General features: G+C 40.7%; 1 protein-coding gene across 2 annotated transcripts in view; it reads left to right on the forward strand.

The window, feature by feature from the left end:
• Nucleotides 1–13,487, forward strand: part of diaph3 (diaphanous-related formin 3) — a 287,316-nt gene that overhangs the window by 155,679 nt on the left and 118,150 nt on the right. For both annotated transcript variants that reach the window (XM_047808135.1, XM_047808138.1), the window contains exon 21: nucleotides 11,285–11,380. In XM_047808135.1, coding sequence (XP_047664091.1) covers nucleotides 11,285–11,380 — 96 coding nt within the window. The remainder of the gene's footprint in view (nucleotides 1–11,284; nucleotides 11,381–13,487) is intronic.

Consider the following 13,487-nt stretch of genomic DNA (forward strand, 5'->3'; position numbering starts at 1 on the left):
ATGGACATTACCAGAGACTTGGGTTTCCTTCAGGTGATTGACTCAGCCATTGCAGAATATTCCATTTCATTTCCTTAAAAAACTCCTGGGTTGCTTTTGTATATTCCATTACACTTCAGACTTCATCCGGCTGCTTCTGTCTTCTGTCACATCATCAATAAACCCCAGTGACCCAGTGGAAGCCATGCATGCCCATGCCATTACACTGCCTCCACTATGTTTTACAGATGACCTTGTATGCTTCGGAGCTTGAGCTGTTCCAAGCCTTCTCCATACTTTTCTCTTCCAGTCATTCTGGTAAAGATTCTGGTTGAGCTTAGTTTCATCTGTCCAAAGAACGCTTTTCCAAAACTGGTCAGGATTTTTTTTCCTGGCCTTTCTATTCTTGAGGGTAATGAATGGTTTGCACCTTGTGGTGAACCCTCTGTATTTGCTCTCGTGAAGTCTTCTCCTGATCGTAGACTTTGACGATGACACGCCTACCTCCTGGAGAGTGTCCTTCACTTGGCTGGATGGATGTTGTGAATGGGTTTTGCTTTATCATGGAGAGGATCATCTTCTACTGTCTTCCGTGGACGGCCAGGCCTTTTTATGTAGCTCAGCTCACCATTGCATTCTTTTTTTTTTTTTTAGAATGTACCAAACTGTTGCTCAGGCCACTCCTAATGTTCCTGCTATCTCTCTGATGGATGTGTTTTGTTTTTGAAGCCTAACGTTGGCCTGTTTGACTCAATAGAGAGCTCCTTTGAACGCATGATGTAGGTCCACAGCAACAGATTCCAAGTGCAAATACCACACTTAGGATAAACTCCAGACCTTTTACCTGTTTAACTGGTGAAGAGATAATGAAGGAACAACTATAGCTTTAATATGTTTTGGTAAATACCTAAAAAAAAAATTGTGCCTGTGTCCATATATATATGGACCAACTGTACTTACAGTACATACACATCAGACCCATCCAATTAACACATGCACATTTATCCATTCAACCATCCACATCACATCCATCCATCCATCCATCCATCCATCCATCCATTCAACCATTCACATCACATCCATCCATCCATTCAACCATCCACATCACATCCATCCTTCTATCCATCCATCCATCCATTCAACCATCCACATCATATCCATCCACATCACATCCATCCATCCATCTACATCACATCCATCCATTCAACCATCCACATCACATCCATCCTTCTATTCATTCAACTATCCACATCACATCCATCCATCCATACAAATGTGCTTTGCCTGGCTGATTTCCTTCCCATTTGTTCTGAATAAAACTCCTTCACACATTAGAGGGCTAGGGGTCAAATCTGAAGATGGCTGTGCTCGAGAACGCTATATTTTGAAACTAGTGACTCATTGTTATTTGCAAGTCCATTTTCGTACACAGCTTTCTAAACTCTGAGTCACTTTCACTGCCCCAGAAGATGTAGTATGGCAGAAGTATCTCCCCATAATTAAAGCCTATATGCAAAACCTGTTAAAAATGTGTGTGTTAGAAAGCAAAATATATTCTTTTACTCTTATCCTTTAGTTTCACAGCGCAAAAGATTTAAGTTTGAAATTAGTCCACATTATTAGTTTAGATTAGTCTGAAATTACGTCTAGAAATAAATTAAATAATCTTATGTTTTATGTACTAATGTCTTTAATCACTTGCTTTAATGTTGTATATTTTTTCCCTAATGTACACATCTCACCATCTTCACTCGGGTGTCCAGTGGCACTCGTCTATCTGCCTGTCTGTCTGCCTGTCTGTCTATCCGTCTCTCTGTCTGTCCGTCCGTCCGTCCGTCCGGTTACAGGACGATTCATGAATGAGAAATACAGTACAGTTTCAGTACAACCCAATACAGATGCTTTTAACACTTTTGTTCCGTACCTTAGTGATCCTGGTAGTAAGAACTCGGCTGACGTGCAGCTTTAGCTGTTAGATTACTAGATGTCTGATGGACAAAAAATAAAAATCAGAAAACACATCATCACTTTAGACAAACTAGAAAAAGTTAGTTAAAGTTTGCGAATAAAATTATCGCAGATCGGATGAGACATCCAACACTAAAGATATACAGGAAGTAGGAAATTGTGTATATAACTTTATTTCTTGTACACATGTGGAGTTCTGCATTCTGCATTTCACTTCATGTATGTAGCTGTATAATGCTAGCACATGGAAATAAGAACAGAATTTAAAAAAAAAAAAGCTGCGTCTGTTTATTCTAATGTAATTGGTGTAAAATAATTTATGTAATTTTCTCTTTCTTCTTTAGAGCATATCTTCTAGACGTTCATCCTTGTAGTCTTTCCCTTTGGTTTTCAAACTCCCTGTGTTTTATTTCTGTTGCTATATTTTATACGTGTAACTCGTCCCACGATGTGTTCAGATTGACATGTATATATTTCACAACACTCTCCTAACAACACAGACTTGTTTGTGTGTGTTGATTTCCCACATCCATTACATTTCCTTCTTCTCTGCTGCTTCTTCCACTTATGGTTCAGTCTCTCTCTCTCTCTCTCTCTCTCTCTCTCTCTTTTTTTTTTTTTTTTTTTTGTCCCCTTCCGTCGTCATCTCAGTACAGACTGAAAGCAAAAGGAACATGTAGAGTTCGGAAAAGGCTCCTTCGATTTAAAGACTGTTGCAAGATGACTAAAGGACAAGAAAGTTTGTACCAAAAATTATATTTGATTTCTATCTTCAATCTAAAACAATGTCAGTCTGATGCTTTAGAGCAACCATTGCTTGGAGAAATGAAACAGTTTGTCAAATGCTAATTACTGATCAATTAAAACTCATTTCATTTGTGTCCCTGAAATGACAAGTAAAGGAAAAAATAAGGCTTAGTTTGTGTCAATTCAAATATTCGTCATTTTTCAGCGTAAAAAAACCTCTTAACAGGCCAAACTCTGAAGGTTGAAATACAGACAAAGCGAATGAGATCGGATTAATTGAGGAGAAAAGAGAGTTTTGACACGAAAACTCAAGAAATAAAAGACCATCATGGAGCTCGAACTCTACATACCCTCAGCGCGGAAACCCACTTTTTATTTAAAGCAGAACATCTCAATAACGACTGTCAGAAGGAACGGACCAGTGTGTCTGCTCTGACGCCTGGGTGGAAAAGTGGGAGGCGTGTGAGAGAGGAATCAGATGGACGGCGAAGGCACACTGGGGAGGATACGGCACGCTGCAGCTAGAGATGTTCCAGATCAGTCACTTATAGGTCACTTAGTCTTGGCTTCCATATCATACTAATAAATCTGTTTAAATCCAGTTTAATCAGCGAGAGTAATTTAGAAAAACTAATCTTGAATACTTTCTAAACATATTGGGGGAAAAAAGGCTTTAAAAGTTTTAAAGTAAAGGCATTACTGTGATGATTGGGTGACCCCATGACCCAGGGTGAGTGGGATGTCTAAAACCACCACTGAATAAATAATGCAGTTTATTACTTATTATATTTGCAACGATTCATTCTACAGCTTTGAATTGTGGTTATTGTAAATCTGTGTTAAATCTTGTCTAATGGTCTTTAACTCGGCCTGTGTAATCCTCTTGTGTGGAATCTCGGTATGTTCATCTGAACTTGTGTGAAAATGAGTGTGCAGCGTTTCAAAGAGTGTGTGTGTCTGACTGTGTGTGTCTGAGTGTTTAACTGTGTGTGTCTGACTGTGTGTCTGTGTGTGTCTGACTGTGTGTCTGTCTGAGTGTGTGTATTTGTGCGTGTGTGTCTGTCTGGGTGTCTGATTGTGTGTGTGTGTCTGTCTGAGTGTGTGTATGTGTGTGTCTGTCTGAATGTCTGATTGTGTGTCTAACTGTGTGTGTCTGATTGTGTGTGTTTGTGTGTCTGTCTGAGTGTCTAACTGTGTATGTCTGACTGTTTGTGTCTGTGTGTGTCTGACTGTGTCTAACTGTGTGTGTGTCTGATTGTGTCTTTGTGTCTGTCTGAGTGTCTGACTGTTTGTGTCTGTGTCTGAATGTCTGACTGTGTGTCTAACTGTGTGTATGTATCTGATTGTGTGTGTATGTGTGTCTGTGTCTGAATGTCTGACTGTGTGTCTAACTGTGTGTATGTATCTGATTGTGTGTGTATGTGTGTCTGTGTCTGAGTGTCTGACTGTTTGTGTCTGTGTCTGAATGTCTGATTGTGTGTCTAACTGTGTGTATGTATCTGATTGTGTGTGTATGTGTGTCTGTGTCTGAGTGTCTGACTGTGTGTGTGTCTGATTGTGTGTGTCTGAGTGTCTGACTGTGTGTGTGTGTTGGATTGTGTGTCTGTGTGTGTGTGTGTGTGTGTGTGTGTGTGTGTGTGTGTGTGTGTGTGTGTGTGTGTGTAAGATATGCATTTCCAACATTGCTCCCATTTTTTAAAGTTCTTCTCTCTTTCTTCCAGACGTTTGCAGGCTGTAAGATATTGCTTTATGTAGTGTGTGACGGCTGAGAGTTTTATTTCCTTGTCAATGTTTAAGTTGTGTTAATGTTGTGGTGTGATTAAATGTCTCTTGATCATGCTGTTGAAAGACTAGAGGCAGTCCTGCTGTTGGCCTGTTCTGTAGCCCATCAGTCATTCTCTTTCAATCAATGTTTATTTCATCTTCCATTCCCTTTAGTAGAGCTCCGACAGGCTGGATGTCTACACATGTATCATCTAGAGACAGTGAGAGCCAAAACTACATAAAGTGCTTCTTTTTCAAAATCAGGAGCGTGCCACTTACTGCTCTACTGGGTAATTAATAGTGCGTTTGTTGTGTAATTACAGGGTTTCTTACTGGACCATGTATGGTAGATGTTAGGCCTCAGATCTGGGAGGGCTTTTGTTCCATTGTGCCTGAGAGGTGACGTTAATGAATCAGCATTCAGAGGAAGTTTAATGATTAATCTCTTTGCCCCGTGTTTATTTCTCTTTAGTGAACTTGAGAGAAAACTTAAATTCACTTGTGTTGACATACTGTACTTGATTATCTGTCTGTCTGTCTGTCTGTCTGTCTGTCTGTCTGTCTGTCATCCATCTATCTGTCTGTCTGTCATCCATCTATCCGTCTGTTTGTCTGTCTATCTATCTATCCATCTATCTATCTATCTATCTATCTATCTATCTATCTATCTGTCTGTCTGTCTGTCTGTCTGTCTGTCTGTCTGTCTATCTGTCCGTCTGTCTGTCATCCATCTATCCGTTTGTTTGTCTGTCTGTCTGTCATCTACCCGTCTGTCTGTCATCCATCTATCCGTTTGTCTGTCTGTCTGTCTGTCTGTCTGTCTGTCTGTCATCCATCTATCCATTTGTCTGTCTGTCTTTCATCTATATGTTTGTCTGTCTGTCTATCTATCTATCTATCTATCTTTCTGTCTGTCTGTCTATCATCTATCTGTCTGTCCGTCTATCATCTATCTATCTGTCTGTCTGTCCGTCCGTCCGTCTATCATCTATCTATATATCTGTCTGTCTGTCTGTCCGTCCGTCCGTCTATCATCTATCTGTCTGTCTGTCCGTCCGTCCGTCTATCATCTATCTATCTGTCTGTCTGTCTGTCCGTCCATCTATCTATCTGTCTCTGTCTGTCTGTCTACCTGTCTGTCTGTCTGGTGATCAGTATGGGGTAGTGTAGTGTAATGTATTAATAATTTAACAAATTAAAATAAATTTGTCTAATGCGAAATAGAAAGTTCTATCTAATAGAAAGTTTGTTCAGTAAATAATCTGCTATAAAAATTCCACTTGTTAAAGCTAAGTCTCAAACGTGTATTGAAGTATCATATGGTGTCGTACTCACCAACATTCTGTCTGACGTCTGCACACACAAACAATGTTACCGTAGGTTGTTGATGGCTACATTGACTAATAAAATCCATACTCTAACACTGAATGCATCTCAGTAGGTCACAAGGCAGGAGCCCAACGTATCGTATCGCACGCGCTGCTACGAATGCCTTCCGCCCAAATCCAAATACATATATTTTTTGCAGCATCAGATTTTCACACAAGCAGTTTCCCACAGCGCATTACACATAACGTGAGGGTTTTGATACAGTATCAATAATACTGCACCCTGTGTGTGTGTATATGTGTGTGTTATGTATATGTATTTATATGAACACACACCACTTGAGTTTAGTGTGCCACATTAACAAAGCCTTTTGTTACACCTTTTAGTTCACACAGTGCGAGTTCACCCCTGTATTTATCAGTGCTACAAAATGGCTGAAACAAATACCGTAAAGACAACGTAGTCTTTGTTTATGGAGGTTATAAACAACTTCTCTTTTACAGTGCCTTATAGAACAGATTCTCGTGTGTGTGTGTGTCTTGTGCCACCGATACAGTTGTGAGCAGCTGTGTTCACCACGTTAGCTGCTATGCGCTACATCTCTGTTGCGATGCAGAGTTGCGATATGAGCCGCACCTGTACTCACCTGACTGATTAACCAATGAACCCTCACCTTCTCTGGGGCCAATCAGTGCAGCTGCATAATGAACAGCCAGAGAGAGGGAGGGAGATGGAGATGCTGGAGGTTGAGATTTAATTAGCTGATAGGCATCGTGCTGTGTATCAGTGGATGTTTTACTAATTACCACCCACATTGTGTGCTTAATTACTTCCCATCTCTGAGCAATGCGACTCACTTCTGTTTAATATTTTTGGCTTTAGTTTTCAGGAATGCACGATAGCTCAGGTTTCTTTTTTTCCTCAGGTACTCAGTGATCGCTTGAAACTAATTTGAATGAAATAATGAAACACAGGTAACAGGCTTGTTCTGTCCATCAACAGAAATAATATCAGTGTTAGTTTACATGAATTATTCAGTATTAGATCTGCTGGTCTGTAGTAGTGAGTTATAGAAGGGAAATTATTTATAATCACACACTATGGCTTCCTTTGTGTGTCTGCTTCCACCCGAGGGTTCGTCCCCATGTCAGCTTTTCCTCTCCTTTGTCGCCTCTAACTCGCTCATTAGGGCTAAATTATATCTGGGTTTCTGTGAAGCTGCTCTGTGACAACGTCTCTAGTTAAACTCACTGAATGTGTCGAGGTGTGATGGACAGGTGTACACATACTTTTGCACTTAGAGTGTAATTTGAGGGCTTTGCTTCTGATTGTGTCTATTCATTACGACGTGTGTGTCGTAGAACCGTATACACACTCCTCATGCTCCAGCCCATTAATGATGCAGTAGAAGTCAATCAATCGATTATCATTAAGTGCTTATACAAAGTGTCCCCAAAGTTTACATACTGTACATATGAACACTTTCATTATTTTACATACAAATCATTCGTGCTCTTAGTTTTACAACAGTGTTGTCTGTGTATGCACGTGTGTGTGTGTTTGGGGGGGGGTGTTCGTGGGTGTGTGTGTGATGTACATACCATATATTTTTTGCAGCATCAGATTTTCACACAAGCAGTTTCCCACAGCGCATTACACATAACGTGAGGGTTTTGATACAGTATCAATAATACTGCACCCTGTGTGTGTGTGTGTGTGTGTGTGTGTGTGTGTGTGTGTGTGTGTGTGTGTGTGTGTGTGTGTGTGTGTGTGTCTGTGTGCGAGCACGTAACTGGCAAGATTAAGATTTGCAGCATTGATATTTTCATCATGACTACTGATAGACACGTTCATTATACACAGTGCACCAACAAAAACATCAAACACACACACACACACACACACACACACACACACACACACACACACACACACACACACACACACACAGGGTGCAGTATTATGTGTTCTTCTGTAAAACATTGAACAGTTTATGATTTCATTGCATTTTATAAGTGTTTAAGAACAGTTTTATAAGTGTTTAAGAACAGTAAGGACTGAAGATCATTTAAAATATTTAATTTACCATCTTCTTTTCTCTTAGTGATATATGGAGCTGCTTAACAAGAAGCCCAGCTTCATCTGAGCCTCTATTGCCTCAGTGATAAAAGACTCAGAGTGTGTGTGTGTGTGTGTGTGTGTGTGTGTAAGAGATAAAGATGAGGTCTGTACCTTTTGCTCGCTATATATAGCCCAAATCAGCCAATTTGTTCCAGTTACACTGAGAACATGAATTCTTAATAATATTCTGCCATCAGGCCAAATGACTGCAATTAGATCATTAAGGCTTTTATTTTCTCATGGCCGAGATTTCAGACTGTGGTACAGGACGTCTATACAGGACATGTCTCTTTCTTCTGCTTCATGTGAAAGAGTTAATAATCAATAATAATAATATGTAATAAATGTCTCTCACTCTCTCACACACTCTCTTTTTCTCTCACACTCTCTCTCTTTCTATCTCACACTCTCTCTCTTTCTATCTCTCTATCTCTCTCATGCTCACACTGTCTCTGTCTCTTTTTCTCTCTCTATCTCTCTCATGCTCACACTGTCTCTTTCTCTCTCTCTCTCTCATGCTCACACTCTCTCTCTCTCATGATCATACTCACTGTCTCTCACTCTCTCTCTCTGTCTCTCACTCTCACTCACACGCGCTCTCTCATGCTCTCTCACTTTCTCACTCTCTCTCTCACACGCACACACTCACTTTCTCTCTCTCTCACATTCACTCTCACACTCTTTCTCACTCACTCACTCTCTTTCTTTCTTTTTTAAGTTGAAGGTCCATCCAGCTCCACAGCGATTGGTCAGGACAGAGGACAGAAATCAGGAGCTCTAACTCTCTCTCTCCTAAAACACATTTACCACCTCAGTATTGGATCCTAGTGAATCCTTTGCTTCCTTTTCCTCAAAGTGTATAAAGGGAGGTCTGTGTACAGTGTTCACATCTCAAGGAGCTCTGGTTATTGTCTGTGTAGGGTTTCTTTTGGTCTTCTCACCGATACCTTTCCTGATACTGTTTCCTCTGGGTTCTTCAGGTTCCTCTCACCTCCTAAAAACAAGGCTGTAGGTGACCTGCTACTACCTGCCTTCAGTGTGTGTGAATGTGTGTGCAGTGTCCTGAGATGAACACGGTGTATTCCTCGCTCCGAATCCTTTGACCAGGACAAAGTAGTTACTGTAAGAGAAGAGTTTGGTCAAAAGTATAAACTCTTACATTTGACTGATAAGAGGAGAGTTATGATCTAAAGCAACAGCTTTTAGAAGCAACTCAGACATTGTTTCACACATCTTATTTCTAGGCTTGTAGTCCAGCACTAGCCAGCCACAATTATTAGCTCACAATTACCCAACTTCCTCTCGGGACTCGCATTTTGTTCTCTTAATCTGACACGCTGAATAATTAAAGTTTCTCTAAATATGGCCTGATCCGGTTTCCTGTTCTCCAGCGCTTCACTAAGAGGTGCTGATTAAACGTGTGCCGATGTTTTTATTTTTAAACATCAGATGGGAAAAAAAAAGCTTTTATCAGACCAACCTGATTTTAAAACACCGACTTGTACAGTGAAGTGCATCTGCTTGTTTTACAGCCGGTGCCCAATACCGGTTTAGGTAAAAGCCCACAGAATGCCATGCGAGGATTCTTTTGGACATTAAAAGAGAGAGAAAATGTGGATTAATAAAAAAATCGGAGAATCCCAGCACAGTAACAAATTAAAAGAACATTGTCCAGGCATGAGAGAGAGAGATATGAAGATCTGCTCATGAGTGTGGAAAAGGAAAAAAAAAATACTTCATATCTTCTCAGAGGCTTTATTATAGAGGAAGAAGAGTCCTGAAAGAGGCTCGGCCATGAAAGAGACTCAGGAACAGGAATATCAGCCTTGACCCAGAACGACGCATCAGCTACAAACATGTGAAGTGCAGTCATTAACTAGAGCACTCAAAGCCCTACACGTCTGAGTGGTAACACAGAAAAGAGGCATATGAGCAAAAAAGAAAGGTGTAAAGGTACACAACATATAGGGCGAACTCACACGGATACCGTCAACCATTAACTGCTAAAAGAACAGTGAAGATCGTTATTAAATAAATAGAACAAGGCGCTAGAACCACCGAGGCCTCAAAGTGAAATAAAGGCAAAAGCACAAAGACACTTTTTTTATGTAGAAAAAAAGTAGAAAAAATGTCTCATTGTTGGTTGAATTCAGCTTTTGATTTCCATGTCAGTGTACAACTGAACCACAAATGTGTGTAAATCCTGACAGTCCGTGTTTGTAGAGATTGGACTCCAAGAAAATCAGTGTCACCAAACTGACGATGAGGTTCCAATATGAGTCTGGTTCCTCTCAAGGTTTCTTCTTCTTTCACCTAAGGGAGTTGTTCCTTAGACGCATAAATACAAACGCATTTAAATTTAAGTCTAATATTAATCTTTATATTAACCTTTTGTATTATGTTTATGTTCTATAAAGCTGCTTTGAGACAATGTCAGTTAAAAGTGCTATAGAAATAAATTTGTACGTGTGTGCGCGCATGCTCTGTGTGTGCAAGTGCACATTTGTGCGCTGTGTGTGTGTGTGCATGCATGCTTTGTGTGCGCATGTGTGTTTGTGTATTCAGTGTCTGTGTGTGATTGCTGACCTCCTTCAGCTCACAGCTTTTAGTCTCTAATCTCATTCTCCACGGCTGTCCTGCCAATTACCAATCCTCTTACACTCCCACTGTGACCATGGCAAACACTCTCATCGTCCTACAGAGAGAGAGAGAGAGAGAATACAGTATCTTACCCCATGCACCTCTGTGACATGACCCCTTGCCACAGTAAGCACTTGTACAGAGACCCCCATGTTTACAGGATGTCATCATCTGCTCCCTGGAGGTCAACACATCAGTCAGCCCCAGGAGTCATTATTAAGTAGAACACATCTCCCAATCGACCGTTTTCTTTAATTATTCAGTGTTGTTTTGGCTGTCGGTGTCCACGATGAACAGACTCTGATTGACTAGTGGTGCAATTAACTACATTGCTGAGTTTGTGTTGTTTCAGAATAAATCTCTCATTAGTTCACATTAAGAACCGTGTTGCTTTCATTCTCTCTGCATCTGTGTGGGTGTGTGTGTGTTTTTTCGTTCTACTGAGTAATCAAATGCCGTACTGTGTTTTTTTCTTTCTCCGTTCCTATTTTCTGTACATTTGTGCTGTTTAGCAGACAACCTTATAATCAAATTATACATCAGATTGTATTCATGCCAGCGGTTATCTCTATTCCATAATGTTACTGCTTGCTTTTGGTTATCGTTGCATTCTGTTTGTGTGGAAGCTGCTCAAGACAACCATCCATCTGTCCCTTTTTGCACAGTATATAATTTTCATCATCTGTTTGTGTTTGTCAGCTGTATCTCCCTTACTAACGTGTGTGGGTCTTCACAGCCCAGCGAGGTGAGGAGGAGCTCGACGAGAAGAAATTCATTAAGAAGAGAATCAAAGAGCTAAAAGTGCTGGATGCTAAGATCGCCCAGAACCTGTGTGAGTATGCAACCCTGAACATTTCCTTGTACAGTACACTTGCATGGCCACATATTCCATTTTTAGTCCTTTATCTTGTTAGAAGAAGCTCCACACTTTCCACTAGATGTCAGATTTGTGTTCATTCAGCTACAAGATCATTAGTGAGATCAGACACTGTTCAGCTCTGGGGTTCAGTCGGTGTTCCAGTTCATCACAAAGGTGTTCAGTGGTGTTGAGTCAGAGTCAGGGCTCTGTGCAGGACACTCCACTTCTTCTACTCCGACATTAACACACTGTGTCTTCATGGAGCTCTGTGCCTTGTGCACAGGGACATTGTCATGTTGGGACAGGATTTGAACACAACAGAGAATCGAGTGCTTCTGACTTTGTGGCAACAGATTGGTGAAAGCTCACTCGTGGGTGTGTTAGACAGATTTACACACACTTTTGGCCATTTTATATTCTCTTTCATTCTCTCATCACTTTATTTTCAGCCTGATTTCACACACCACTTCCTTCCATTTAATAAAACTTCTTATGCTCTGGTTTTCACAAGGAAATGTGGCCCTGCAGTTAAGGGTTGGAAAATACCGTGCATGCTGTTCTTCTGGGTTTAATAAAGAGACATTGAAAATGTTTCTACCAAAGTACACTTTACTTTCTAGGGAAAAGGAAATACAACTTAAAATAATCCCATTAGTGGATCTATGGATGATCAGATGCGTAAAAGTGTTGCCTTAGCACACTTCCTGTTTTTAGCAGTTGCCTATATGCTACAGATGTATTAAACAGAGTTATGGGGAATAACACCGCTGGAATTTGCTTTTCAAATTGCCAACCAGATGCTACCATAAGCCTGTGGGTCCAGGACAGTTCAGAGATAGCGTGAATAATAGCAGAGCTCGGTATAATGAAGCACTCTGCTATCAAGTTTCTAATAGTTAATACGTTTGTCCACCCATGACTAAAGTGCTGCTCAAGGCGCTGCTTCTTTTCTGCTGTATGCATGCAGAGATCCTAAGAACAAGACATAACCATTCATTGTCTTTTCCTCGCTCTCTCTCTCTTTCTCTCTCTCTCTCTCTCTCTCTCTCTTATGTAATTATTTGTAAGTCCCTGAAGTTATACCCAGCACCATATGTTAGTTTGTTCCGTACACACATTCCTTTATTTCGTTTTTCTCCTTGCACCTGTTTGTCTCTGGTGACGTCTGTCCCTCTGTCTCTACACACACACACACACACACACACACACACACACACCCAATGCCTTTGACTAAAGTTCAGTTCCCATTCACTCACTCTTCCACGAGTCTTTATTACATAGAGGAAGTGACCTGGATCCTATAATTGAGGCAGTCTGAACGCCACCAAGAGTCAAACCTTACGCTTTATAATCTCTCGTTCAAGCTGTATCGTCATTAAAAGCTAAGCATCGCCTCCCAGTTATTCCGCCTGCTTTAATAAAGAACAGTGAGCGGGCTGAGCTACTTTCAGATCCTACACATAGATCAGTCTCGCAGTAGCTCATACATGTGCATGAAACAGGAAGATAAAGAGCTGCTCAGACACCGTCGCAATTCCCTTCATGCTTTAGTTATAGAAAGCGATAGATGTGTAGAAGAGCTCATTGTGCTTCCTCTGCATGCGAAGAAAGGCAGCGGCTGCATTGATGGTGCTCTGTTATGTGGACGTTGCTTTGGAACCGATGTGCAGAACAGCAGCAGGTCCTCAGGCATAAACATACCATCTCTATTTTAATCTTTTTGCTTTACACACACTGCCAAATTTATAGCTTCGGCTTTACACACATGCGCATACACACACACACACACACACACACACACACACACACACACACACACACACACACACACACACACACACACACACACACACACACACACACACACACAGAGGCTATAGTCACTGAATGCCCAAAATGCAGATCATAAATCAGATTTTCTTGCTTTTTTTTCTTGCTTTTTTTGAGGAAGTATAAATAGTTAAGTATTTAAATAACAGCACCTGTTCATCTGTGAATAATGACAGCAGCGTGCATTTACTGTGGAAACCGAAAAATAATAAATTGGTGAACTTTACTCAATTAAATATGCATTTTATTG

This window comes from Tachysurus fulvidraco, chromosome 2 (assembly GCF_022655615.1).
Source record: "Tachysurus fulvidraco isolate hzauxx_2018 chromosome 2, HZAU_PFXX_2.0, whole genome shotgun sequence".
Classification (NCBI taxonomy): Eukaryota; Metazoa; Chordata; class Actinopteri; order Siluriformes; family Bagridae; genus Tachysurus; species Tachysurus fulvidraco.